This window comes from Plecotus auritus (assembly GCF_963455305.1).
Source record: "Plecotus auritus genome assembly, chromosome: 1".
NCBI lineage: Eukaryota > Metazoa > Chordata > Mammalia > Chiroptera > Vespertilionidae > Plecotus > Plecotus auritus.
The window spans coordinates 216,943,189-216,969,267 of record NC_137770.1 but is presented as its reverse complement, the minus strand read 5'-3'; the positions used below and the strand labels follow the sequence as shown (position 1 = coordinate 216,969,267).

The following is a 26,079-nucleotide window of genomic DNA, read 5'->3' as shown; positions in this document are numbered from 1 at the left end:
AGGGTTTGATACATTAACACTGTTGGTCCACATCCCAAGGGACCACACAAAAGAAGAGGGTACCTGTGAGTCCTGGTTTTTGTTGTGCATTTGGGTTGCCTGTTTCCACTGGTTGATTAATTGTACCAACATCTTTACAGCATTATCAAGAAGTGTGGGATGGACGTCAGTCACTTCACGGACAACGAAATAGACAAATCCTGAAAGCACGTCCTCCCGCCAATCTGGAAAATCGAGCACGAGAGCCTGCAGAGTATTGAAAGCGAGAGCACGCAGCTCTTCATCCATGTGAACCGTGAGCCTGCCAGGAACAAAGGTCCGTCAGCAAACCCCAAACCTTCCAAGTAGTTTTATCACCTGCATCTTAAAACTAAGAACTTAGTAAACATGGCCTCTTAATTGGTTTGCATGGAGTATGAAGACAGAAACCAATGTTCACTTTTTGTGTTATATCCATTCCTATGCAAGTCTATATTCATTTGTTTAAATTCATATCAACCTACTAATACTAGTTGGTATTTGTACTATAACTCAGAATAATTTGATCATAATGCAAATGCCATACTTAGAAAAATCCTGATTGCCATATCAGCATTATATTTAAAAATTCTTTAATTCTTAAGATACAATGTTATCCCCTAATCAGTCAATAATTATATGCAATCATATAATATCTTAGCACCATCTCACATTTATTCAGTCCTTTACTATCACTGGGAAGAATGTGATTTATCTCTCTCATTCCTTTCATGTGCTGAGATTATTGTTAAATATAAGCTGGCTGATTGTAAGAAAGGAAATAAACAAAAAAAAGATGGAATCAATTTAACAGGAATATTTCTTGAAGGTGAGAATGAGCATAAATTTAGTAGTAACCTTATAAAAGTAGTATACCTAGAAAAATAAAACATTTTCAAACTAACACCTAAGCCCCTAACGACAGTGTTAAGGCTAAACAAATTAGAGGAGAGGCTATATAAAATTGCCTTTTAAAGACATCGAAACCATATGGGGACATGAACATGATAGAAGTTAAAGGACTTTAACAGAACATAAAAGAATGATTAGGAAAACACACAGAGAAAAGATGGCTGCAGTATATAACATCATATGAGTATGTTTCTGATTTGGGCCTGAGGAGGATTGTTTAGAGACTGACCATCATGACAAATGCATCAGTTAGAAACAGCCTGAATGAAAAAGAAAAGCAGGTAACATTTAAAAATATGCCACAATGACATGCTTGGGAAGCGGGATGCTGGCGTTATCCTCAGTGACAGAGGAGGAAAGCTGGGTGGCTTTGATGAAAGGAGGGAACAGCCTTCACCCTGCGGAACCAGGACTGGCCTTCACTGAGCCAGCCTCTGGCGACAATGAGACTGCAGGGGAAATGCATCACAGCGAGACCGACGTGGGAGTCAGCCCAGAGCAGCAGCAGTGGCGGCAGCTCATCAGAAGTGTCACATGGGCCAGCTTAAGGGTCTTGAGCCCGGAGCTGTGTCTGATAGTGGCCCCCAGGGAGCTAACTGTGGGAGAGGAGAGTGACTGACTATATGATGCCGGCTTTAAAGGTTACTTCAACATCCCTTAATCCACGAATGTGTACACGTCATCTTACACCTAACCTCAGAGACTCAGAGTATAGATGCATGAGGAGAATAGCAATGTAGCCTGGCTCATTTAAGGCAGGGGAAGTCATGCACCTGCCTGAGAGCCAGCATACAGGTCTACACATTTACAAGCATATCTGATCTGTTGAATTGCTTGCTTCCTTTTTAGGTACACGAGATCTGGACATCACAATTGCAAATAAGAGGAACAGGGGACAAAACAGACCAGACCCTAGAAGCCTTCTTTCTGCTGAAGTAAATTAATCAGTGAATATATGTCATAGGGGAAAGAAGCAAAGGAAATAGGAAAGCAAGCCGGCATTCATTGTTCAGACATTTGCTCCTTCACTAGATGCTGCCAGTGTGGCCGATTATAGATGCAATTTCACTCTGGTGGGTACCTAATGGAATGCTCAGGCCCTCTCTTTCACAGGTTGGCTACAGCTGCTTCTGAGCTACAAAGGCAGAGATGAGCAGCTGTGCCAGAGATCACAAGATCTGCAAACCCTAAAATATTCACGATCGAGGGAACCCCTTACCTAGGGAATTCTTAACTACATCAACAAAGCAGGTTTTCAGCAGGCCACCACCTCAACTTACAATTAGTTCTGAAAGCTAATATTTAAGCTTGGTTCACGTTATTTGCTTATTTTTTAGATCTATGCCATGCTAATAGAGCAAAGGGAAACCAAAACTTCAACCCTGTGGGCAATGCAATAGAAGAAACAAGTGAAAATGAGACTTGGCCGCCACCCTAGGTGCCACAGAAATGATGGTGGGAGTCAACAAAAAATTAATTGCCTAATCCGTATCATCATACACGGATAACACCCAGGTTAAGGGATAACGTGTTTTATAAATCCCAGGAAATATTACCAGATAGAAAGTGAGGGAGTTGAAAAAATGGCCTTTGCAAGGGAATATAAAAGAACTTTAAAAGTTAAACACGAATGGGGAGAACATGTTTAACAAAACATGAAAGACAAAACGGGAGTTTAGAAAGTAAATCAGACCAAGGATTAAATGTCTATATCATTAGCTTTTAGTGATAATAGTAGCAGGCTGGTTTGAAATTTAAAGGGATCAAAAGAGATACAAACCAACATAGCGAACAGTGATTCTCCTTTACCTTGCTAACAGTTCGATGAGGTCAGTTCTGCTCATACCGTCAGGAATCAACCTTGGAATAGCAGCAATACAAGTTCTAAACAAATCAATTTTGGGTTTTCTTTCCCCCCTGAAAAATATGTCACAACAGGACTTAAGTATATTACATATGCTGGGAAATGGAAGAAAAGTTGGAAAAATAATTACAGAAAACAGGAGCCCACCCCAGAAAGTTTAATGTATTTAATATAAAAAAGAGCACATATACATTCAGTAAATGATTGTTAGTTTATAAATGGACAAAAGAATACAGAGACAATTCTAGGAAAAACACAGTAAACAAAAAAGGTTTTCAGTAATTGTAAAACAATCATAGGAACGATTCGGTTTAAATAATGAATATACATTACATTGTTTTTAATACAATTATTTCAAATTAATAATTAAATTTAATTAAATATAATTTAACTAATATTGAATCTTAGTAAATAATTATTATACAATAATACTGATATTAAATAATCAGACATTGGTTATGTGGGAGCCTACAAAATTAACAAAAAAATTTTATTTAATATAATTTACTAACAAGGTTCTTATAAAACATATACCACTATGTTGCTATGGTTTGTTCTTGTCTTTTTATTTTACTTCAACACACACACACACATACGCACACTTAAAATTTTTATATAATAAAATGTGTTCATTTTTGAAATTCATCTGGTTCCTTCAGAGGCTTGATACAATTTAAATCTCTGTATTTAATTCTAGTTACTCAATGGTTTTATTTACTTTAAATGTCTAACATTTTAATATACTGGTTTTTATTTTGGTCTATATTTGAAGATGAGGCTTTTAGTTAACTTATCCAAATAGCTCTTCAGTTGGCCTAGAAAATTAATTCTTATGTAGAAAAGAATTTGGATGATTTAAATATTTTAGGCCCTTATTTGTTACTGTGGGATTTGCTACCGATTTTCAGATAAATTTGATATAGTCAGTTGTCTCTTTCCATGGTTCCAATATGCATGAGCTTTGGTAACCACAATTTACTAGTAGTTAAATAATACCAGTCCCAGCATGGTTCAGTCTTCAGTTCCCACACATTAACTTTAAGTAATTGCATAAAAAGGTTTCCCTGTTAGCTCTTCAGTCCACCAATCATGACATACTTAACAGATGAGCACCTTAGTCGGTGACTAACCACGTCACTTTCTCCACATCCTGCCATGACTAGTCACTGCCGGCCTGTTATCTGGTTCACACACAGACGGCCAAGTGTGTAGTTGTGCTGCTCACTTGTCTCCAGTGATAAACTCAGGTGGCATTTCACAAAAACGAATGCTCAGAAGAGGAAACTCGTCAACAGAGATTAAAGTGGGGCCAAGGAAGGAAAAGTGCGGTTGTCAGAAGCGAGCACTGGTGGAGTCACAGAAGGACGGCCGACTGGGCCATGCTGCCATCGCTGGGGCCTCGACATACGCAGCCAGAGGAGCGTGGGGAGGGCAAACGTATCGACATAAATGAGGAGAGGGGTTGTGATGAAATAACGCAGGGAAAGCTTCACATCAGAGAAATTCCGAGATATTATTACACACTGGTGGATAATAACTGTATATGAATTACATTGAGAGATCCAGTGTCCAATTTGGTCATCTAAGACCTGGAATGCAGACATTAATATCTGAGAAATGCTGTCCCTTATACAGAATATGTAGATATATCTTAGCCAGTGAAGGAAGTTATTGCCATAAACCATATTCTCTTGAGGAGGAAATCCCTGATCCGGAAAAAAGATGCTGGGATGACAAGCAGCGACAGGGCTAGAGTGGGCAGGGGTGAAGTACTGTTTCAGAGAAACTGCTCATACATTCTTCCTCTGCACCCCTGGTTCCCAGGAGATTTTCAGGTTTCTTTTTGTTTATCAGGGCCCTAGAAATAAGAGCATGGGTCTGACTTAATAAGCCACTCAGTCCGCACACATCTGAGGCAACGAGGATTTACCTATCACTCACAGAGTAAGAGCAGGGCTTTGTCACTGACAACAAACTAGACTGAGAATCCAGGACGCCTTTTGCTATCTAGACTAAAGGACAAAACTTGGCAGGTGGAAGGAACCACTGCATTAATAACCACAGCAGATGGCAATACAGAAGAACTCGCAGAGAGAAAGGAACAAAACAGGTAAGCACGAATCAACCATCCATACTCTTTACAAAAACTGAAATAGCAATGGAAAGAATTAATTTACTACGTACGTAATCATATCTTCAGGCTCCTTATTAGACATCTGCACACTAGTCATACACATTGGCCTCCCAACTTCTTTGTCCAAATGTCTGAGAATGCTATCTAATGCTTTTCTCACTTGAGGATAGTAAATTGACATTCCTGGGGGGGGCGGGGGGGGGGGGGGGGGGAAACACCGCAGTTAAAAAATGTTAGAAATTAAATAAGGAATAGTTACAATTCCTTTTCTGTAAAAATAAGCGCCTCTTAATCAGAGCGGACTGACAGCTGTCGGGAGGTGGTGTGTGTGTGTGTGTGTGTGTGTGTGTGTGTGTGTGTGCGCGCGCGTGTGCGTGTGTGTGTGTGTGTGTGTGTGTGTGTGAAGGGATTGAGCAAAACAGAAAATAAAAAGATTAAAAAAATTCACAGACACAGACAACAGTGTGGTGACTGCCGGGAGGAAGGAGGATTGGGGAGGTGGAGGAGAATATAGGGGGATAAATGGTGATGGACGGAGACTTGATTTGGGGTGGTGAACACAAAATAATGTGTACAGATGAAGTGTTGTGGAACTGTGCACCTGAAACCTGTATAATTTTGTTAACCAGTGTCACCCAACAAATTCAATAATAATAAAAAAAAGACAGTAGCTTATCATTGTTGCAAAAGAAGGCATTTCGACTGTGATATACTCTTCTCCCCGATGATTGGCTTTAGTATATGTAAAAGTTATGCAGAGAACTAAAATTTGAAGGAAGAATGAAATGCAGTAAATACTGTCATGTAAGAAAATAAAGCTTTAAACAGGAGACTTTTAACCTGACAACTTATGTATATTATAAAAAATGTATTCATTTTTTAATCACTCCGTATACTGGAATAACCATAATAGGTAAATATGTATGTTTTAGATTCAATCTAAACTGCCACAAAAGCATATTAAACTGTATCAACAAGCTGTTTTATTTATTTGAGTTAACACTAACCTATGACTTTTGCTTCTTCATCTGTCAAGGTTTTATTGAGAAAAATTTTCTTCACACGAAGAGTGTTTCCTGAAGGAAGAATAATTCCTGTTGTTGGCATTGGTGGCTCTCCATCTTTCTGCTGCAAGCTGTCCGCTATCACCAGGAAGACTCGGAGGCCTATGTTCATTCTCTGTGGAGAAAAAGTTTTCAAAATTAAAGCGGACTTTCAGCCAATATTTTGTTCATGTTAAAAATATCTCGTCAAATAATACTGGGGTACAGGAAAACTAAGCTTTCTGCTTAACGTTTTTTAACCAATCCAGGCACTTAAGTGTGCTTTAATGTCAGATTCCCAAATGCCACCCACGCACTTCAGAGGTCAACTGGCTCTCCTCTCTCGCTATAAAGTTTATTTCAAACCTTTTCCATCTGTCCTCAACTCTCCTCCTCCTCTCTCCCTTCCCCTCTCTTCTCCTGCTTCACAGAAAGAAAAAACCAACTTTCTTCAAACTCTCACTCTCACACACACCAGTGCACTTATATCTGCACTTCTTCTTCCTCTCCTTTGCTCTTATTAGAGTTGAGGGGGCGTGGGAGGGTTGGTCTTTCTAGCTTTAGAATGCTATCTGACTTAACATTTTTGGGAAATTATACTATTGACTAGAGGCCCGGTGCACGAAATTTGTGCATGGGGGTGGGTGGGGTGGCGGGGGGAGGGTTGTCCCTCAGCCAGGCCTGCACCCTCTCCAATCTGGGACCCCTTGAGGGATGTCCGACCGCCCGTTTAGGCCCGATCCCACTGGGATCGGGCCTAAACGGGCGGTCGGACATCCCTCTCACAATCCAGGACTGCTGGCTCCCAACCACTCGCCTGCCTCTGCCTGATTGCCCCTTACCACTTCTGCCTGCCAGCTTGATCATCCCCTAACCACTCCCCTGTCAGCCTGGTTGACGCCTAAATGCTCCCTGGCTGGCCTGACTGCCCCTAACTGCCCTCCCCTGCCATCCTGGTCACCCCTAACTGTCCTCCCTTGCCAGTCTGGTCGCCCCTAACTGTCCTCCCCTGTAGGCCTCGTCCCCCCCAACTGTCCTCCCCTGCAGGCCTGGTCCTCCCCAATTGCCCTCCTCTCCTGGCCCGGTCACCCCTAACTGCCCTCACTGCTGGCCTGATCACTCACACTGCCCTCCCCTGCAGACCTGGTCTCCCCAAACTGCCCTCCCCTGCAGGCCTGGGTCCCCCACAACTGTCCTCCCCCCCCCCCAACTTCCCTCCCCTGCTGGCCTGGTCTCCCCCAACTGCCCTCCTCTGCTGGCCCGGTCACCCCTAACTGCCCTCCCTGCTGGCCTGATTGCCCACAACTGCCCTCCCCTGCAGACCTGGTCTCCCTCAACTGCCCTCCTCTGCCGGCCTTGTCACCCCCAACTGCCCTCCTCTGCTGGCCTGGTCACCCCTAATTTCCCACAACTGCCCTCCCCTGCAGGCCATCTTGTGGTGGCCATCTTGTGTCCACATGGGGGCAGCCATCTTGTGTCTTGGTGTGACAGTCAATTTGCATATTACACTTTTATTAGATAGGATTATCTCTTTTCTTGCACATTCAACATTTCCCTTTCAACTGAATATACCGCATTTCTATTAACTGTACTCCATTATCTTAATAAGCCCTCCCAGAATACTTCCCTGAAGCAACTCTCAACGGTTAATGACCATATTGTTCACAACAGTGGGCACTTTCCCTGCATCCTGTGACTTTAGCAGCACGGGACACTGTTCTTTCCTGAAACATTTCCTCCCTTGGTACACCTGTGCCACTGCTGGCTGTGTCCCTGTGCTGCATTTCAGGCTTAGCCTCCTTTACCTGATATTAAATATTAGACTTCCTTCTCCTACCATCATGTTCTCTCTCCCAAAGCAACTGCACGTATTTACAGCACTTTAATCACCTACTTGATGTCAAAAAGACGTCTCAGATTTAATATGTTCAAACCAAATGCACTTCCCCCCCCAAATCAATCTTTCCCAATGTTTCTTTTCTCAGTAAATGATATTCTCCCTATCTGCACCATACTGTCTCAGCCCAAGCTGCCGTTATCTCTGACCTGCACCAGTGGTCTCTAAAGCAAGACAGCTCACTGGAATCCATGGAGAAAATGAAACTTCTATTAAAAGATCTGTTGTTACCTAAATAAGATTCAAGTTTTAAGCTTTACTCGTCTTTATATATAACAGCACTGGTGCCTTCCCTTAGTCTAAACATCAGATGGTCGTGTCACATAGTCACACAAGACACCTGGAAGGAAGTGGGCACATCCACAATGTCCCAGGGTCCACAGAATTGCCCTCATTTACCCATTCTTTCAGAGCACTGCAATTTGCATTAAATTAATAGATGGATACTTTTATCTGGTTTTACCTAAACTAGGTCTCACAAGATTAAAAAGATTCATGAAAGGAAAAGCAGATCCAAGGTAATCCTAATAAAGTAAGCCTAAATGAGCAAAAACAAAAAAACAGCAAACTGACACTTTTTCTACTCCTTTTTCCACACAGTTTGGCTCAGTCTCATCGATGTTTCTATTTCTCTATACCTCTCCCTTCCTCTCTCTCTCAAAAAACAAAAACAAAAACACACACAACACAAAATAAAAACAACAACAAAAAACCAGCAGAACTGACACTTTTTCTACTAGTGTTAGAACTTCAGTGAGGAGAGACTTATTTTTAGAAATAAACTTGTTCAATGGAGGAAATACTTTTGAAAATGGATGTTTACGAGAATGCCTTTCATTATGTGATTTTTGTTGCTGGAAATCACATGAAGTATATAAAACATTCATACATGCTCACTTAAAAAACCCAGAAGTAAATATTACTCTATCTTAAAAATACCATAAACTGAAAAGCTTCAATAGCTTTCTATCCTATTTGTTAACTACATAAATATATATCTCAGGATTTGATTATGAGAAGAACCAGCACAGTAATTTAAAAGACATAAGAAAACAGAGAGCACCTACAGTCTTTTTACATTCTCAAATGTTATTAAGTGCTGATAATATGTTTGTAAAATATTTTAAAACAATCTGAAAAGTGAATGTCTACAGAGTGAATTAGAATTTACTAGTAAAAAACAGGGCCACAGAAGTAGAATAACATTTTTTTTTCTTTTAAAAAATTATGATTGTAAGCTCCATCTGGGGAAAAAGATTTTTGTCTGTTTTGTCTCTTATACCTAAAACAGTACCTGAGACACACTTTAGGTGCTCAATAAATGATGAATGAATGGTATTTATTAAAGACCCTGTTGTTCATATTATTTATATTTATATTATTTCTGTAAGAAACGTGAGCTCACGTCACAACTTCTAGAATCCAGCTGAGCTTGCTAACTTGAAAAACTTGCTCTCTGGATTATTTTCCACCATGCTTAACACTACTCTTAACCCGTTCAGTTAGCTATCGGAAAGGTTATACAACTTGTCCCAGATCACACCTGTAGTAAGAAGTAGAACTTCTAACTATGGGTTTGAGCCTAATAGTCTGATTCCAGAAACTGTGTTCTTAAAAAAAAACACATTAAAAAAAAAAGTTGAGAATAATGTATTACTCTATAATTTATTTATTTATTTTTACCTCTGGATTAATGGTGAAAGTTTTAGTAGACTTTCCAACACTGAGAAGATCAAATATTATTTCTTTCATTGCAAAATCCAAACGTTCCTAGAAATAAAACACACAATGAATAAATCCTTCTAACTTGCTACAACTATATGTTAGGTATAATGCTAAGAATTATACATATAACGGCAATGACACAGATGTGTGCCCACTAGAGATTCATAAATCTAGCTGTATATAGAAAAACACTTATGAATTATAGTTTAAAAAACATGACTATAACACCTGGAACCAATGTAATACTGAATGTCAACTGTAATTGAAAAAAATTTTTTAAATAATAAAAAAGTTATAGATATTTAATTGTCAAATGATTTAATACCCAAACCAATGGGTAAAGTTTTAAGTATTCATTCACCAAAATCTAAGTGAAGTAATTCTCTTAGATGAAAGAGAGTCCCACGTTATCTATGCAGCTGGCCTAGGGAGACATCCGACTGGGACAGGAAAAATAGGGCTCCAGGAAGGAAATCTCCAAGGAAAAAGTTAAGCAGTAAGATTAACTGATGTTTGAGAGAGTTTTATAGTTCTGGTGGAGTGTTAGTGTGAAGTGATTAATCCAAGGGTACTGAGGCGGGGAAAAGGAGGAGGAAAGAGATACAACCTAATGGCATATTTTTCTGAATACTAGAGCTAAAGCACAATTTGCTTTCATTTACCTTATCGACAGATTTATACTTATTTAACTACCATTAGTTCTGTGCTCTAGCAAATAGAAATGTACTCATTTTATTTAAATACTCATTTATTTACTGTCAAAATAACTACAGTATGGACCATCTACCAGGGGTCCTCAAACTTTTTAAACAGGGGACCAGTTCACTGTCCCTCAGACCGTTGGAGGGCCGGACTATAGTTTAAAAAAAAAAACTATGAACAAATTCCTATGCACACTGTGGGCCCGGAATGAGTCGGCTGCTAGGCAGGACAGGCAGCGGCACCCGTCCTCGGCGGGCCGCATGTGGCCTGCGGGCCGTAGTTTGAGGACCCCTGAAAACTGTCAGATTTTTAGTTCAAAGAGAATGCAATGAACATTCTGGAATCAAACATTTTGCTATGTTGAGGAGGTAAGCCTACCTATGCTTCTGCAGGGCTGATGTGATTAAAACCTCTGATGTGATCACTCAGCACCCATTCATTCCCCTCCTAACACACCTTCCTGTGGGGCAGAGATTGGAGAGCTAAAATGGTATTTCCCAGGATGCCTGGTAACTGTAGGCTGTAGGATGTGGCTTAGACCCTGCCAAGTGGTACACTCATGTGAGTCTTTGGGAACTGGGTAACGTGAGGAGGACAGGGGGAGAAACCTACTTTACTGGTGGGATCATGGCAGCAGCACGGACCACCAGTGGTCCACAGGCCACCGGTTTTTGGCGACTGCTGCTCCAAAGCTTTCCTTAAACCAGCGGTTGCCAACCTTTCGGACCCCACGGACCACCAGTGGTCTGCGGACCACCGGTTGGTGACCGCTGGTCTAAAATATCTGTGGTGATTTCCTAATTTGGCAACTTTTTGATTATGGTGGAGGCAGCGGCCTCCTCGATAGCAATTCTGTAGTTTCCTCTTAATCATTCACACTATTTTTTTTTTAAATTTCTTTATTGATTAAGGTATCACATATTTGTGCTCATTCCCCCATTCCCCTCCCGAACCCTTCCCCACGCATGCCCCCACCCCCCGATTGTCCGTGACCACTGGTTAGGCTTATATGCATGCATACAAGTCCTTTGGTTGATCTCTCCCCCTTACCCCCACCCTCCCCTACCTTCCCTGAGGTTTGACAGTCTGATCGATGCTTCCCTGTCTCCGGGTCTGTTTTTGTTCATCAGTTTATGCTGTTCATTATTTCCCCTAGATGAGTGAGATCATGTGATACTAGAAATACACTTATAAGAACTGAAAATGGGACAAGCAATAATGGTTATGCTGAGAGGCAAATGAATCAGTCTGTAGTGAGTTTCTTTCTGGGACTATTAGTGTTTCTGTGAACTATTTATATTCCTTAAAAAATCCCTTTGGGTTCAACTATCTACAGTGGATTCTAGTATCTATATCTAAGGACCTAGGTTAACACAAATTATGAAAACAATTTTCAAGAAAAAAACAACCACACACACACAACCTTTCGAGATACTCAAGAGGTAATCAGTAAAAGCACTAAGGGTAGGATCATACACCTTCTTGAGTCCTCCCCAACTTAAATGCTTCTTCTACCTGTGACTCTCCTTTCCTTCTCCAAGTGTGTAGATCCAGGACAAACTTATTTTGTCACACACACACACACACACACACACACACACACACACACACACATCATTAACATCTTTATTTTTTATAGCATACATTATTTTTTATAGCATACATTTATTATTTCCACTGTTCAACAGTAATATTTTACCATGCTTTTAGATGTGTAACAAATTTTCATACTCCAAGTGACTGCAACAGATTACTCTTGTAACTTACATGGGCACATGTATTATGAGGTGAAACACTCACCTGAGCAATGAACTGAATAATCTTCACAAATATATTGAGAGGTGTATCACGAGGAACCACACTACGTGAGCCTTTTGGAAAAAGTGCTGACACTATGCTCATAAGACGACTACAGGGGGAAAAAATTAGTCATAATGAGATGATGAAATTAACAGGACATTGGCAAACTGTTCTTCCTATTCTTGCTAATATGTCAGGAGAATTTCTATTCCCCCACAAGGTATTTGTAATGTTGACTAAAATCCCGGTAGTGTGATACGTTTTAGCAATATTTTATTTAAAATACACTTGGAAACAAAGGCACTCACCTTTGAGTTACAGTGTTGCTTTCACATTTTATTCTAATTACATAAACCCACAACAATCTGTACAAAGATTCCAGTGCAACTCGAGACATTTTAGGATCTTTATTCTGTTTAGAACAAAAGAGAATTAAAATAAGTTTATGTAAGTACTTGCAATCATTTAAGAACAGATACATTCTCTGTCAACAACTAAAAGCCCTCACTCTTCTCTTTCTTAGTCAATCTAAGACAGGTTTAAATATGCAAGCATATATTTGTATATGGTAAGTATATGTTTGGTATATGGAAAGTACAGATAGCTCAAAAGTAACCATAAGTAAGGAAATCCAGAGCCATTCCTTATACACTTAAAACAAAATAATACAATATTAGAATGACAATAATACTTCTAAGAATTTCAAAATTATACACACACATCAACTTACTTGGTAATAAATGGTTCACACAATACTGGCATAATGATAGAAGGATTACTAATCTTGGCAATTAATTCACTGCAACCCATATACAGTTAAAATCTAGAATACCAAATGCTGTTACAGATATTTGAATTTATGAAATAATGCAAAATATTACTGAGTGATTAGCCTAACAAGAGGAAATATATAGAGTAGTGGGTTAAGAGCATGGTCTCTCAAATTAGGAGTGACCCAGACAAACCCCATTCTTGGATGCTATTATATCACTTGGTGCCACAATTTCCTCAGCTCTAAAAACGAGGCAATATGGTACCCACCTCACAGTCTTAGGAAATTATGTGAAAAGCACTTGAAACACTGCTTGGTACATGATAAATGCTCAACGAGGGTCTATACCTTCAATTATTTATTTAGAATCAGAACACTTCAAATTATTACTATTTAGAAACAGAAAAGTCTTCCATTTCAATCACAATTTGATCAACAAACCTTTTCTGCATACCAGCTATTATAAAAAGTAAAGTTCTCAAATGACCAGTCATGTAATGAGATTGAATTATGAATATTGAAAATGCAGCTAATCATCAATTTTATTGAGAAACTCTTTATGCTGGTTGTAGGATGCATTTATTGCTATAAGTTAGCATTTATTTAATTTTATTTGGGGAATTTCTTACGATTGAAAATTATTTTATATATAGCAACAGTCAAAAGGGAGTTCTTAAATACTAAGTAACTGGCCATTCTATTTTATATTTTAAAATATAGAAAAATGGACATCTAACTGCTTAGGACTAAAAACTATACAAAAGTTTTAACAACTGAGGGTATTTTTAAAAAAGACAAACACTAGAAAATATACTTTACCACATTTATCTATATGAATATTTGATATAATTAGTGGAATTATTACACTCTATTATATTTTGAAAATGAAATGTACTTTAATAAACACTGCCTTTATAATTATTCAAAGTGTGCATACATTTTTGGGGACACCCTGATGTTACTAATATAATAACCAAGCTTTGGGCAGTACTTTCTTTTTTATTATACTGATATTGTTTAAAACCTAGACGTCAAATATCAAAATATGAATTCAATTAGTTTTATGTACACTCCAAATAACACTTTCACATTATTAAATTGTATTTTTAAAATATAATATAAATTATACATTAAAATAATTAAGCCTAATTCCACATAAAAATTATTCTCATATAAATGCTTAATAAAGTATTTGATTTATCTTATTTTCTTAAGTGCTGAAGTATCTACCATAAAAAAACCACAAACCACCACAAAAATACATGATTTTCAAACTTTCCAAGTTTGACAACTATGTTAACAAAGCAGAATTACTTTATAATGAACAATAGCAAAACAAGATGAAAAGTGACAAAAATCAATTATTATTTATTTGACCACTACAATGCTGCAATCATGCCTAAATAATAAAAACACCCTAAACTGACCTGAGTCTTAAACAAAGATATCTAATTGCCTCATTACAATTCTGGTCTAATGTGAATAGTCAGATTACATTAATAAAAATCCAATAGTATTAATATATAATAAAATTTTGATATGTCAGTCAAATATGCTCTTTGGCAGCAATTATTTTATTCTTTCTTCCCTTCTTCTCTACTGTGAACCTCCCCCAAAATAATTTGTTTAAAACCCAAATCAATTGGATAAAAGTTTAAAAAGTGTTGCAATAAAATCATATTCAAAATCTAAGCTACTGTCTCAACTTCATTTGCAAATCTTTAAAAAGTTTCATTTATAACAGCTCATGTAAATTAGACTATCTTAAAATTGAGAATTCTGGTTAACAATCAACATTCATTATCAAATATTGTAAATTCATTTTCTTGGGGCCTCCCTTTAATATTAAAACTGCAGAATGCTCCTGCTATGAGCTACTCTTTTGCTACCATACAAGAAGCAAGGCATGAATAAATATTATTAGACATGCAATGCAATAATGGGTAAAGGGCGGGGGAGGGGGGGGAGCCACACTTAAAGGAGATAAAGCAACGTCTTACATTGACACAACTCACCTGGAGTGTTTCTATTTGCTTTCTGATACTGTTGTTAGATGGCATCTAAATAAAGCAACGTGAGACAGCAAACATAAACATGAGATGCAGCACATGCATGTTAGATGAAAATAAGCACCAAACAAGACAGCTCCTCAAGGCCTCTATTTAGAAGAAATTTGAAATTTCCAAGACAGTGGCCAGAAATACTCAGAAAAAAAAAGAAATCCTCTAATTTTTTGGGAATCATGGGATACATCTACAATATTCAAACTGAGAGAAAACACTTAAATTTTTAACAATCTAATTTTTCCTCTCCAAAGCACTGCAATTGAACTTAAATAAGTTTAATTTTTAAAATTAAGCATACACTGTAGAAAAAATTCTTCAAAATATTTCTGTATGATACGTACTCTTATTCCTCTCTTAATTGCTCTTCAGAAACTTTAAAATCATTTTTCACAGAATGACCTCAGTTGATATAAAGACAGGGGTATGGGAAACTACCAAATTCTGTTTAGAACAAAAGTAACAGATTTAACATTTCCAATTAAAATAAACTGGATGTTCTCTCGTGCTATTTCTGAGCCTACAGGACTAAAACCCATTTTTTATGATCACCAGCTTCAAAAACTGGTATAATAATTTTCAAAAATTGGGCAATATCTTAAAGTGCCTTGAAAATATATTATTTTTGTTTTTATGACATTGGATGTCTTTTTAATATCCTAGAATTATAGCCAAAATATTTTCTTAAAGTATCTGTTAGAGCATCATTTCTAATAATACATTAAAAGGTAACATGGTAGACCAGAAAGAGCAAATGTTATGGCACTGAATGTATCTAGATGCAAATCTTATCTCTATCACTTTTTGGCTCCCTAAACATGGGTTACTTAGTTATCTTCTTTCAGCCTGTCACAGTAAGAATGAAATGAGATACTGTATTCAGAGAATCTGGCATATAGCAAATACTAGTAAAAATCAATTTTAAGAAGTAGTAGGTCTAATAAATGAAAAACTGTTATGGACTTTTTTTTTTTTTAATTAAGAGGTTACTTGAATCTCAAAACAAAATCAATTTAGGTAAGACCTTTACCTTGAGCTAGTATTTCCTATATATAAAAAACAAATTATACCTGTCACAACAGGTAATTAATGTAGTTTTCCCTTGAATGCTCAATTCCTTACCTAGACTATGCCGCCTAGCCCCAGCATCTAAACCTAGTAAACAGGAACCAAGTCATAAAATTTCTGCTGAATAGAGCCTTAATGTAAGTTAAGGGTTAATGGCCAAGACAACTATACTCCAAATATTCATGCTAAGTGGCTCTTATCTCCTTTAGCCTGGCAGATTAGCCATTCACGAACATGGACAATATGCCAGAAGTATTTATCAGGAGGTAAGGGTTCAAAGAAAACGGAGCATTTTAAATGAAAGCCTTAAGACAAAAATAAAAAGTTAAGGTACCGCGAAAGAACTGCAAATATGTTAGGTGGAAATGTAGATATATAAAAAAATTCCAACAAGCAACAGAAAAGTATGAGTTGTCATGAAACAAAGCAACCTTCCAGAACACTTAAATGCACATCCTATATAATAAAGAGGTAATATGCAAATTGACCTCTGCCTTTTATATGTCCTATAAGCAACTCACTCCAACACACAAGATGGCCGCCCCCATGTGGTCAAAGATGGCCGCCCCCATGTGGACACAAGATGGCCGCCCCCATGTGGACACAAGATGGTCGCCACAAGATGGTCAGCTGGGGAGGGCAGTTGTGGGCGATCAGGCCTACAGGGGAGGGCAGTTAGGGGTGACCGGGCTGGCAGAGGAGGGCAGTTGGGGGGGGACCCAGGCCTACAGGGCAGAGCAGTTAGGGGGACCCAGGCCTGCAGGGGAGGGCAGTTGAGGGGGGACCAGCCCTGCAGGGGAGGGAAGTTAAGGGGGGAACCAGCCCTGCAGGGGAGGGCAATTGGGGGGGATCAGGCCAGCAGGGGAGAGCAGTTGGGGGGGGATCAGGCCTGAAAGGGAGGGCAGTTGTGGGCAATCAGGCCTACAGGGGAGGGCAGTTAAGGGTGACTGGGCCAGCAGAGGAAGGCAGTTAGGGGTGAACGGGGCTGCAGGGGAGGGCAGTTGCGGGGGGACCGGGCCTCCCCTGCTCCTGTGCATGAATTTCATGCACCGGGCCTCTAATCTTAATATATTTTATTAAAAGTATGAAGAATCACATTATCCAGCAAATTATCAATCCCCTTTAAGTACCTCTATCCATATAAATCATCAAGATAAGGACAGAAAACAGTATGTAATATAACTAAGTAAATAAAAACTTATTTTCTGGTTGCATGTTATAGCATTGAATCAGCTTGATTTGGCTGTGGGAATTTTCATAAACAAAGCAGAATATATCATTTCTCATTCAAACATGAATAAAATCAATGTAGATCCAGGAGGAGAAAAATTTAAAAATATTTTTCCAAGACTTATATTTCCTATATATCTTACAGAAAAAAAGTCAAGGCATTTTAAAAAATGATACATAAAATCAGGAAAAAGATATATAGGATAATGTTGTCTAGTGGATCATTCCTGAAGTGTGAAAAGGAGAGGCAGTCCTATTTATTTCTCACAAGACCACAATGAGCTGTGGGGCCAGAGACAAGTAATTTAATCTCTCTGCGCCTTGTCATTGCCTTTAAAGTATTAGGTTTTCAGTCTTAACCTGAACTTAGAGGGATGATAGGAAATGAAATCTCACGTCTGCCTTTTATATGTCCTGTAAGCAAATTGTCGAATATTAATCTGTGTATCAAAACAGTCTTCAAATCAAGCATTCCCGTGACATGCAGATGAGGATTATCCCCACCCCTCCCACCCCGTGTCAGTCATTAACAGTGCTCCTACCTGATGAGGAGTATCCCGCCCCCACCCCCGCCCCCATGTCAGTCATTAACAGCACTCCTACCCGCAGAAGAAAAGGAAATCCTGTTAGAGCCTGCTAGCAGAGCATCCGGGCAAGATTAGGATCCTTCTATCTCACAGTTTCGTTTTCAGTACTAAGACAAACCGGACACAGATGTGCCAAATGGTGTTGATTCAAGTCAGAATAATTTCAGGAGTTTTTACATCTATGTGGATCCAGCACCACACTTTAATTTGGCTGGGCATACTTATATGAAATGTGCTTTTAGTAATTATTTTATTATCAAGGCTTTTAAATATTATTCAGACTTGAATTAACATCATTGAATTTTCTCAAACATAAAGTAAGTTTTATAAGATTAATACTCTACAGTTCTAAGGACTTCATTTAACAAATACTGCTAAGTTGAAGATACTATTAATACATCAATCATTAAAAATGTACAATTTGGCGCTCATTAAGACAAACCAAAATTTTAATCAAAAGTTTCTTCATGTTTATACATGATTGATTCCCTAAAGAAGGTATGAAGTATGCATAAGAAATGGAATATGGTAAACTATTAATTATTCAAATGTACCAATAGTAACGGAAGTTTATTACATGCTAGTCAATGAATATGCATGTGAATACACTACAGTCAGTATTTACAGGTCAGAAATGAGATTATGTCTTACCTTTAAGTGCGACAAACAGTTCTGTAGGAAAATATGCCAGTTACTTAAAAAAAACTGTTTCTGACTGACACATAAAAGGCAGGTAATTAGTGGATATAGAGCCTACAGAAGACAGATAAAAGAGAGAGTTAACACTTTTCACGACAAAGCACTGGACTTGTAAATTATATTTCATTTATTCTCATAAACAAGGAAACCAAAAGACTCCTTTATGCAGTTTACCCATTTATAGTAAGAAACATGATCTCACAGAGTCAAGTAACAAAGCATAACACAGGGCAAATTTTCTACAAGGACCGTTCTTTGACCTATCATATCCTCCCTGAGTTAGAGCATGCTATTATTTTCCCTAGAGCCATTCCTCCCTCAATCAGTACAGTGGTTATGAGCATGGGCCCTGGGATCAGAGGACAGCCTGGCATCGAAGTTTCAGCTTTCTATTTGCCAGGTGTCTGACACCAGGGAGGATACCTCACTAGCTCTAAGCCTCACTTTCCTAAAACATAAAGTGGAAAATAATAATCATTCACATCCTACGAGGTTGTGATGTGAATAATAATCATTCACATCTTATGAGGTTGTAAGGAAGACAAAGGAGGCAAAGCACTCAGTTCAGTGCCTGGGACTCATGTTTATTATTATCTCTACCGTAAGTGGTCAAGTATTTGTCCAATTCTCTAAACTTTCCCCAAGTTGCATGAAAATTCAGAGAAATCCCTCAAAGTTACATGAAATGGGTGGTTATGTGGTGGGGAGTAAGTGGGGCGGGGGGAATCTCTGAATACAAAAGATGCAATTTTATTATAATGTAAAATAAAGGAATTTGTAGTTTAATACAAGAGTACATTCAACGTCTTCCTTATTGTAAGACATACTTTAAAGCATCTGTCGAGCCAGGTCAAAACCTAGAATGCAGTCTGACTAACCTATCAAATACAGAGCTAGCAAAATTAAGAATAGAAATTTTTAAAAAGAGGAGAAAATATATAAAATTTGCCTTATTTTATACTTTGGATATATGATAATTTCACTTTTTACAATTCTCTTAAATCTCCACTGACTTCATAAAACAATTACTAAGACCCCCTAATTAAATATGTAAATACTAGTGGCCCAGTGCATGAAATTTGTGCAGGGGTGGGGGGGGGTCCCTCAGCCCAGCCTGCACCCTCTCCAATCTGGGACCTCTTTGGGGATTGCGACTGCCGGTTTAGGCCCGAACCCTGTGGGATGGGGCCTAAACCGGCAGTTGCACATCCCTCTCGCAATCCAGGACTGCGGCTCCTAACCGCTCACCTGCCTGCCTGTCTGATCACCCCTAACCACTATGTCTGCTGGCCTGGTTGCCCCCAACTGCCCCCCCCTTACGGCCTGATCACCCTTAACTGCCGCCCCTCCCCCCCACTGCTGACCTGCTCACCCCCAACTGTCCCGCCCTGCTGGCCTGATCGCCCCCAACTAACCCCCCTGTTGGCCTGCTTGCCCCCAACTGCCCCTGCCTGCCAGCCTGCTCACCCCTAACTGCACCCCGCTGCCGGCCTACTCACCCTAACTGCACACCCTTCCAACCTGCTCACCCCCAACTGCCCCTCCTGATGGCCTGATCGCCCCAACCTGCCCCTCCTTCCGGCCAGCTCACCCCCAACTCTCCCCCCCCCAACGGCCTGCTCACCCCCAACTGCCCTCTCCTGCCAGCCTGCTCGCCCCCAACTGCCCCTCCCTGCTGGTTGATCACTCCCGCCAGCCTGCTCGCCCCAACTGCACCCCTCCCTGCTGGCCAGCTCTCCCCTAACTGCGCCCCCTGATGGCCAGCTCGCCCCCAACTGCCCCCTCCTCCCCCGGCCTTATCGCCCCTAACTGCCTCTGCCTCGGCCCCGCCACCATGGCTTTGTCTGGAAGGTCTCCCGGAAGGTCTCCTGGTCTAATCAGCATATTACCCTTTTATTAGTATAGATTTGAAATGGTTCTTAATACCAATGAATGCTTCTTTCTGGAGCTCAGTTCAAAAGTAGTCTGATAAAGCATCTCCACAAAATTTTTCAAACAGGGAACATTCACTTCATTTTTAACAGCCTAGGTAAAAAGATAATGCAAAAAGTAAGAAGATGGTTACAAACGTGGGTTCAAACTACAAGAACTTTCTATAAAGTTTGAAATTGGTTAATACCTCACTGAGGATCTCATGGAAGTACAGCACCAGAACGTGCCAACTGACCACATGTTAAGTAAATAAGATAAACTTGGTCCCTGCCCTGAGAGCACAAGCAGAGAATGCAGGCCAGTGAACAGGTGGGTCACCAGAAGCTGTAAGAGGAAACTGAAATTCCCTATGGTCTTGAGGCAGTCAGAAGGGACCGCTAGGGAAAAATCTCACAAGATACACCTACGCTGAATCCAACATCTCTTACCTGAAATATTGCAACCACTTCCCATGTAACCACTCTGGCCTTACCTCCCACTCTCCTGCCCCGAGCACTGGGATCCAGCCACACTAGCTAGCTTCCTGCTGTTCCTCGAACATATCATGCGTGATCTGGCTTCAGGACATCTGCACTTGTTCCTTCTGCCTAAGCTCTTCCCCCCGGGACAGCATGTCTCACTCCCTCATTCCTTCAGCTTCTGTTCAACTGCCACCACCTCTTTTAAGGGGGTGATCTTTCGTAATCACTCTACTTGACATTGCAACTCCCTTACCATCTCGGCGATTCTCTACCCTGTTTTTCATTTCCCCATAGTACTTACCACCATCTGCATACTACATATTGCACATGAGTTTATTATGTTTTCCTCACAAGTAAACGACAGGAGCAAGGAGTCTTTCCTACCTTGATCACTGTATCCCCTGTGCATACACGAGGTCCCCACACGCAGAAAGCACTCAATACACATAACAAATGAATGAGGAGCGTCCAGCCAGGTGAAGTGGGGAGGAGGTAATTAGCGAGGAAAGAATGCTTCAGGCAGAATTGGCTCTATGTGCAGAGGCAGTTGTTATGGGTTAGACTGTGCTGTCCCCTCACCAAAGTTCCTGTGTTGAAGTCTTAAGCCCCACGTACCTCATGTGACCTTATTTCAAAACAGGTCATTGTAGATATAACCCGTTAAGTTAGGATGAGGTCATACTGCGGGTAGCAGCTAATCTAACTTGACTGGTGTCCTTAAAGTGGGGAAAATTTGGACAGACATGCGCATAAGGAGAACAGCATGTGAACATGAAACTAGAGATTGGGGTGAGGCTTCTAGAAGCCAGGGAATGCCACAGATTGTCAGTAAACACCAGAAGCTTGGCAAGGGGCATGGAACAGAGTCTCTGTGAGACAATACATTTTTGTTGGTTAAGCCACCTAGTGTGTGGTCCTTTGTTAGGGCTGCCCTAGCAAACTAATAAACCACAGAAGGAAACATGGCATAAAAGAAGAATTAGGCAACTCAGTAATAATGGAGCATTGTCAAGCACCTTGCTTTGTACAACTGGCTCCTTTTGATGGATTACCTTAAAAATTGTAACCTAACCCAAGTTAAACAGCTGGCAAAAAACACATTTTCAAACAAGGCGGAAGCACAAATGACAAATGGCATGGGTAAGTAGCAATGGAAACCATTTCTAAGAAGAGAAATCAGAGTACCTGTACTAATGAATAGCCTCAAGCTGCCATGGTTTTATTAACTAGTCTGTTTTCTTTTTGATAAAATGAACCTATTTCACACGGCCAAAAACTGGGGTGGGGATGGAAAGCTATCTGACTCAAACTACTTGCAAAACTATAAATTATGTTTGTATGCATTAAAAAAAAACTTCAAAATAGGGTTATTTCAAAATGATAAAGGTGCCCATTTACGAGGATATCACAATTCTAAACCTATATGTGCTGAATAATAGAGCTTACACATATACAAAGCAAAAACTGACAGAGTGCAAAGAGAAATTGACAAATCTACAGTGAGTTACAGTCAGACTTCAGTACTCCTCACTCAATAATTGCTAGAGGTAGTAGGTAGGACATCAGCAAGGTTATCATAGAAAATAATACTATCAACCATCTTGGACCTAATTAATATTTACAGAACACTGCCCTCCAACGACAGCAGTATGTACAGTCTTTGCAAGTGCACATGGAACCTTCATCAAGATAGATGATACTCTGGCCCCAAAACAAATGTCAATGCATTGCATGGGATTCATGCCATGCAGAGTATGTTCTCTAACCACACATTAAAAATGAATAACTTAAAGATCTCTCAAAAAATCCCCAAATGTTCAGAAATAAAATAATATGCCTCTAAATTATCTATGGATTTCATAAAGGGTATTATTAAAAAGTATTTCGACATTTATGAAAATGAAAACACAAGATATCAAAATTTGTGATTTGCCACTTTAGAACTACTTAGAGGGAAATATATAGCGTTAAATGCTTAAATTAGGAAAAAAAAGGGAAGATCTGCAGGATCTCAGCTTCCACCTTAAGAAACAAAAAACAAACAAACAAACAAAAAGTGCAAATGAAAACCAAAGTAGAAGAAAGGAAATAATAAAATCCAAGCAGAAATCAATGAAATAGAAACTGAAAAATAGAGAACATCAATAAAGCCAAAAACTAGTTCTCTGAGAGGATCAAAAAAATTAATAAACTACTAGCCAGAGAGACCAGGAAATAAGAAGGAAAGTCAAACTTAGCAATATTTGGAATGAAAGTGGTCACTAAAGATACAATAGTATAAAGTATACAGTATCTATATTATAAAAACCCAGTGGCCCTAACGCCGTAACGACCAAAGACCTGTGCAGGAGGGCGGTGGGTGGGGCCACACGATTTCACGCCCTGAGCTTCTAGTATAGTATAAGGCTGACCAACCTGATACCAATAAATTTGATAATTCCCTTAGAAATGAATAAACACCTTAGAAAGATCTGAAAGCTCACTCAAGAAAAAGTAGTCTGAGAAAACCTGTCTTTTGAAGAAAATCATTTGGTAGTTAAAAAGGCTCCCTCAAGGAAAATTCCAGACCAAGAGGATTTATTGATATATTCTATCCAACTCCAAAGAACGACTGAGAGCCAATTCTACACAAGCTCTTCCTACATAAATCACCATGATACTAAAACCAAAACAGAAAACCACAGACCACGAGCCCGAGGAACACAGATAGGTGCAAAAATTCTCAATAAAAAATCTTATCAAATAAAATCTAACAATATAAAAAAATCATATCATGATCAAGAGTTTCACCCCAAAAATGTAATGTTGATTCTGCAATTAATATAATTCAATATATTATCAAACAAAAAAGAAAAACCATCTGATTATTTCAACAGACAGGGATGGGGGACATTTAACAATATCCAACATTTATTCCTTCTGAAAAATAACCAACTCTTCATAAACTAGAAATGGAAATAAATTTCCGCAATATGATAAAAGGCATCTATGAAAAACCTACAAGTCACATCATACCTATTGGTAAGACTGGCGACTTTAGCCCTAAAATGTGAAAAGAGGTAAGGAGGTCTGCTCTCATTTTTTTTTTTTTTAATCATTGTACTGAAAAGTGCTAGCCAGTGCAATAAGGCAAAAATGAAATAAAATATACACACTGAAAAGTATTTTGAACACCTGGAAAATGAAATCTTAAAACAATGGCATTTACTGTAGCATAAAAATAAGAAATGCCTAGGATAAATTTAACAAAATATACTCAAGATCTATACACTGAAAATTACAAAACAATGTTGAGAGAAAATAAAGACCTAAGTCAAAGAAGAAAGATGCTATGCTCATGAATCACAAGAATCAATATTAAGATGTCTGTCCTACCATTTATTAATATAAAGAAATCCGAATTCAAATCCCAGCATTTTTTAATTGATTAAGTGACTCAAAACTGAATCAGAAAACAATCCAATATAAAAATGTGAAAAAAAGATTACAAGAGACATTTTGTCAAAGAAAATAAAAGCAAATGTTCATACAAAGACTTGTATAAGAATATTCACAGCAGCTTTACTTGTGGCAGCTAAAAACTGGAAACCACCCAAAGGTCCAAAAACAGGTAAACACATAACCAAACTGTGGTATAGCCATACAATGAAATACTGCTCAACAATGAAAAGGAAATAACCTGCTGATATATTCTACAACATACTTGGACTGCAAAATAATTATGCAGACTGAAAGAAGTCAGAAAAAGAAGAGTTTGTACTATGAGATTGCATTAATATAAAATCCTAGGAAATCCAAAACTAATGTACAGAAACTGAAAGATCACTGGTTGCTTGAGAACAAGTGGGGTGAGTTAAAGTGGGGATTAAAAAGGAACACCAGAAAACTTTGAAGAGTGTGATAGATATGTACGTCATCTTGAGTGTGGGGACAGTTTCACAGGTACATACATATACATATATACACACATATATGATAGGATAACCATTATATAGGATAACCATATGTGTATATATATGTCAAATTGTACACTTTAAATGTGTGTGGTTTATTGTATGTCAATTTTACCTTCATAAATCTTTTAAAAATAAAATATTTGTGTATATATAAAAATCAATTATACAACAATATGCAGTACATTGAAAATGAATGGAATATTACACACCACACCAAAAAACTGAGTGGGGCAGGGATGGAGACCAGAACACAAAAAAATCTATTTATAGTATGCTATAAATTTCATTACTATTGATATTTCATTACCAGTAACTGCAAAATTAGTTTTGAATAACACTCTACATTTACACCAAGAAAAGTTTCTATAAATGTGCTTCGCTAGAAGTTCCTGCAATCATTATTCTCTAAACAATTCAGAGTACAAATTCTGATAGGTATGATGAATGTCACAGCAATCTACAGAACAGAACTTATAAAATCAAGACAGTCTGGTAAATTCCAGGATGTATACCTTTTTAATCCCCACTCTTTTAAATTCTTCAGAGGCTATTAAAATGGCTCTGATTTTGTAAGGAGCAAAGGGTCATGATGAAATGCAGTGTGCTATACTGAGGCCTTGAGGCCACACTACTGCTAGGTTGCAAATGCTCTGCACTCCTAAGAGTCTCTGGATCTCGAGGGCTCGTTCTTTTAATTACAAGACTGATGGATACTCTTCTGCTCTGTGTCTAATAATCCTTTTCCCTAAACCCGTGTTATATTCCAAATTTCCGCCTCACTGTCTATTAGGTTGCCAGAAAGTAAGAATATTTCATGTAGCAACTTCTTTAGTAAAAAGGTACTTTTAAGATATAATATAAAAATAAAAAATATACTTACAGCAGCTACAGGGATAAGAATCTCCACAAATAAACCGGCAAGTGCATGTTTTATATCTTTATCTTTTACTTCTAAGAAATACTGAGCACATTCCTGGGGGGTGGGGGGAACACATTAGGTTAACAAAAGAGAAAGATTAAAGAATTCTTAATATCAAAATAACTTTGTAAACATTCTGCAATTATACCAAAAAGCTATGGTCAAAACATAGTTAAATTTAAAAAGAAAATTGATTTATACTTGTGACAATTCAACTGGAGTAAAAATTAATAACGATGTCATTAATTTATCTACATTTTTTAAAAGTCATGAAGATCAAGAAAAGTCATTGTTAGG

The 26,079-nt window shown here is 38.7% G+C and overlaps 1 protein-coding gene across 5 annotated transcripts in view; it reads right to left on the bottom strand.

Moving 5' to 3' along the window:
- Positions 1-26,079, bottom strand: part of FRYL (FRY like transcription coactivator) — a 262,703-nt gene that overhangs the window by 91,162 nt on the left and 145,462 nt on the right. For 4 of the 5 annotated variants that reach the window (XM_080646343.1, XM_080646344.1, XM_080646341.1 and 1 more), the window contains 10 exons: positions 25,744-25,836; positions 20,441-20,539; positions 18,467-18,568; positions 12,404-12,507; positions 12,096-12,204; positions 9,552-9,638; positions 5,936-6,107; positions 4,979-5,111; positions 2,740-2,847; positions 64-301 (listed from right to left, as the gene is read on the bottom strand). In XM_080646343.1, the coding sequence (XP_080502469.1) occupies positions 64-301; positions 2,740-2,847; positions 4,979-5,111; positions 5,936-6,107; positions 9,552-9,638; positions 12,096-12,204; positions 12,404-12,507; positions 18,467-18,568; positions 20,441-20,539; positions 25,744-25,836 (1,245 nt within the window). Of the gene's footprint in view, positions 1-63; positions 302-2,739; positions 2,848-4,978; positions 5,112-5,935; positions 6,108-9,551; positions 9,639-12,095; positions 12,205-12,403; positions 12,508-14,882; positions 14,928-18,466; positions 18,569-20,440; positions 20,540-25,743; positions 25,837-26,079 lie in introns of all 5 variants that reach the window. The other variant, XM_080646340.1, reaches the window with a different exon arrangement.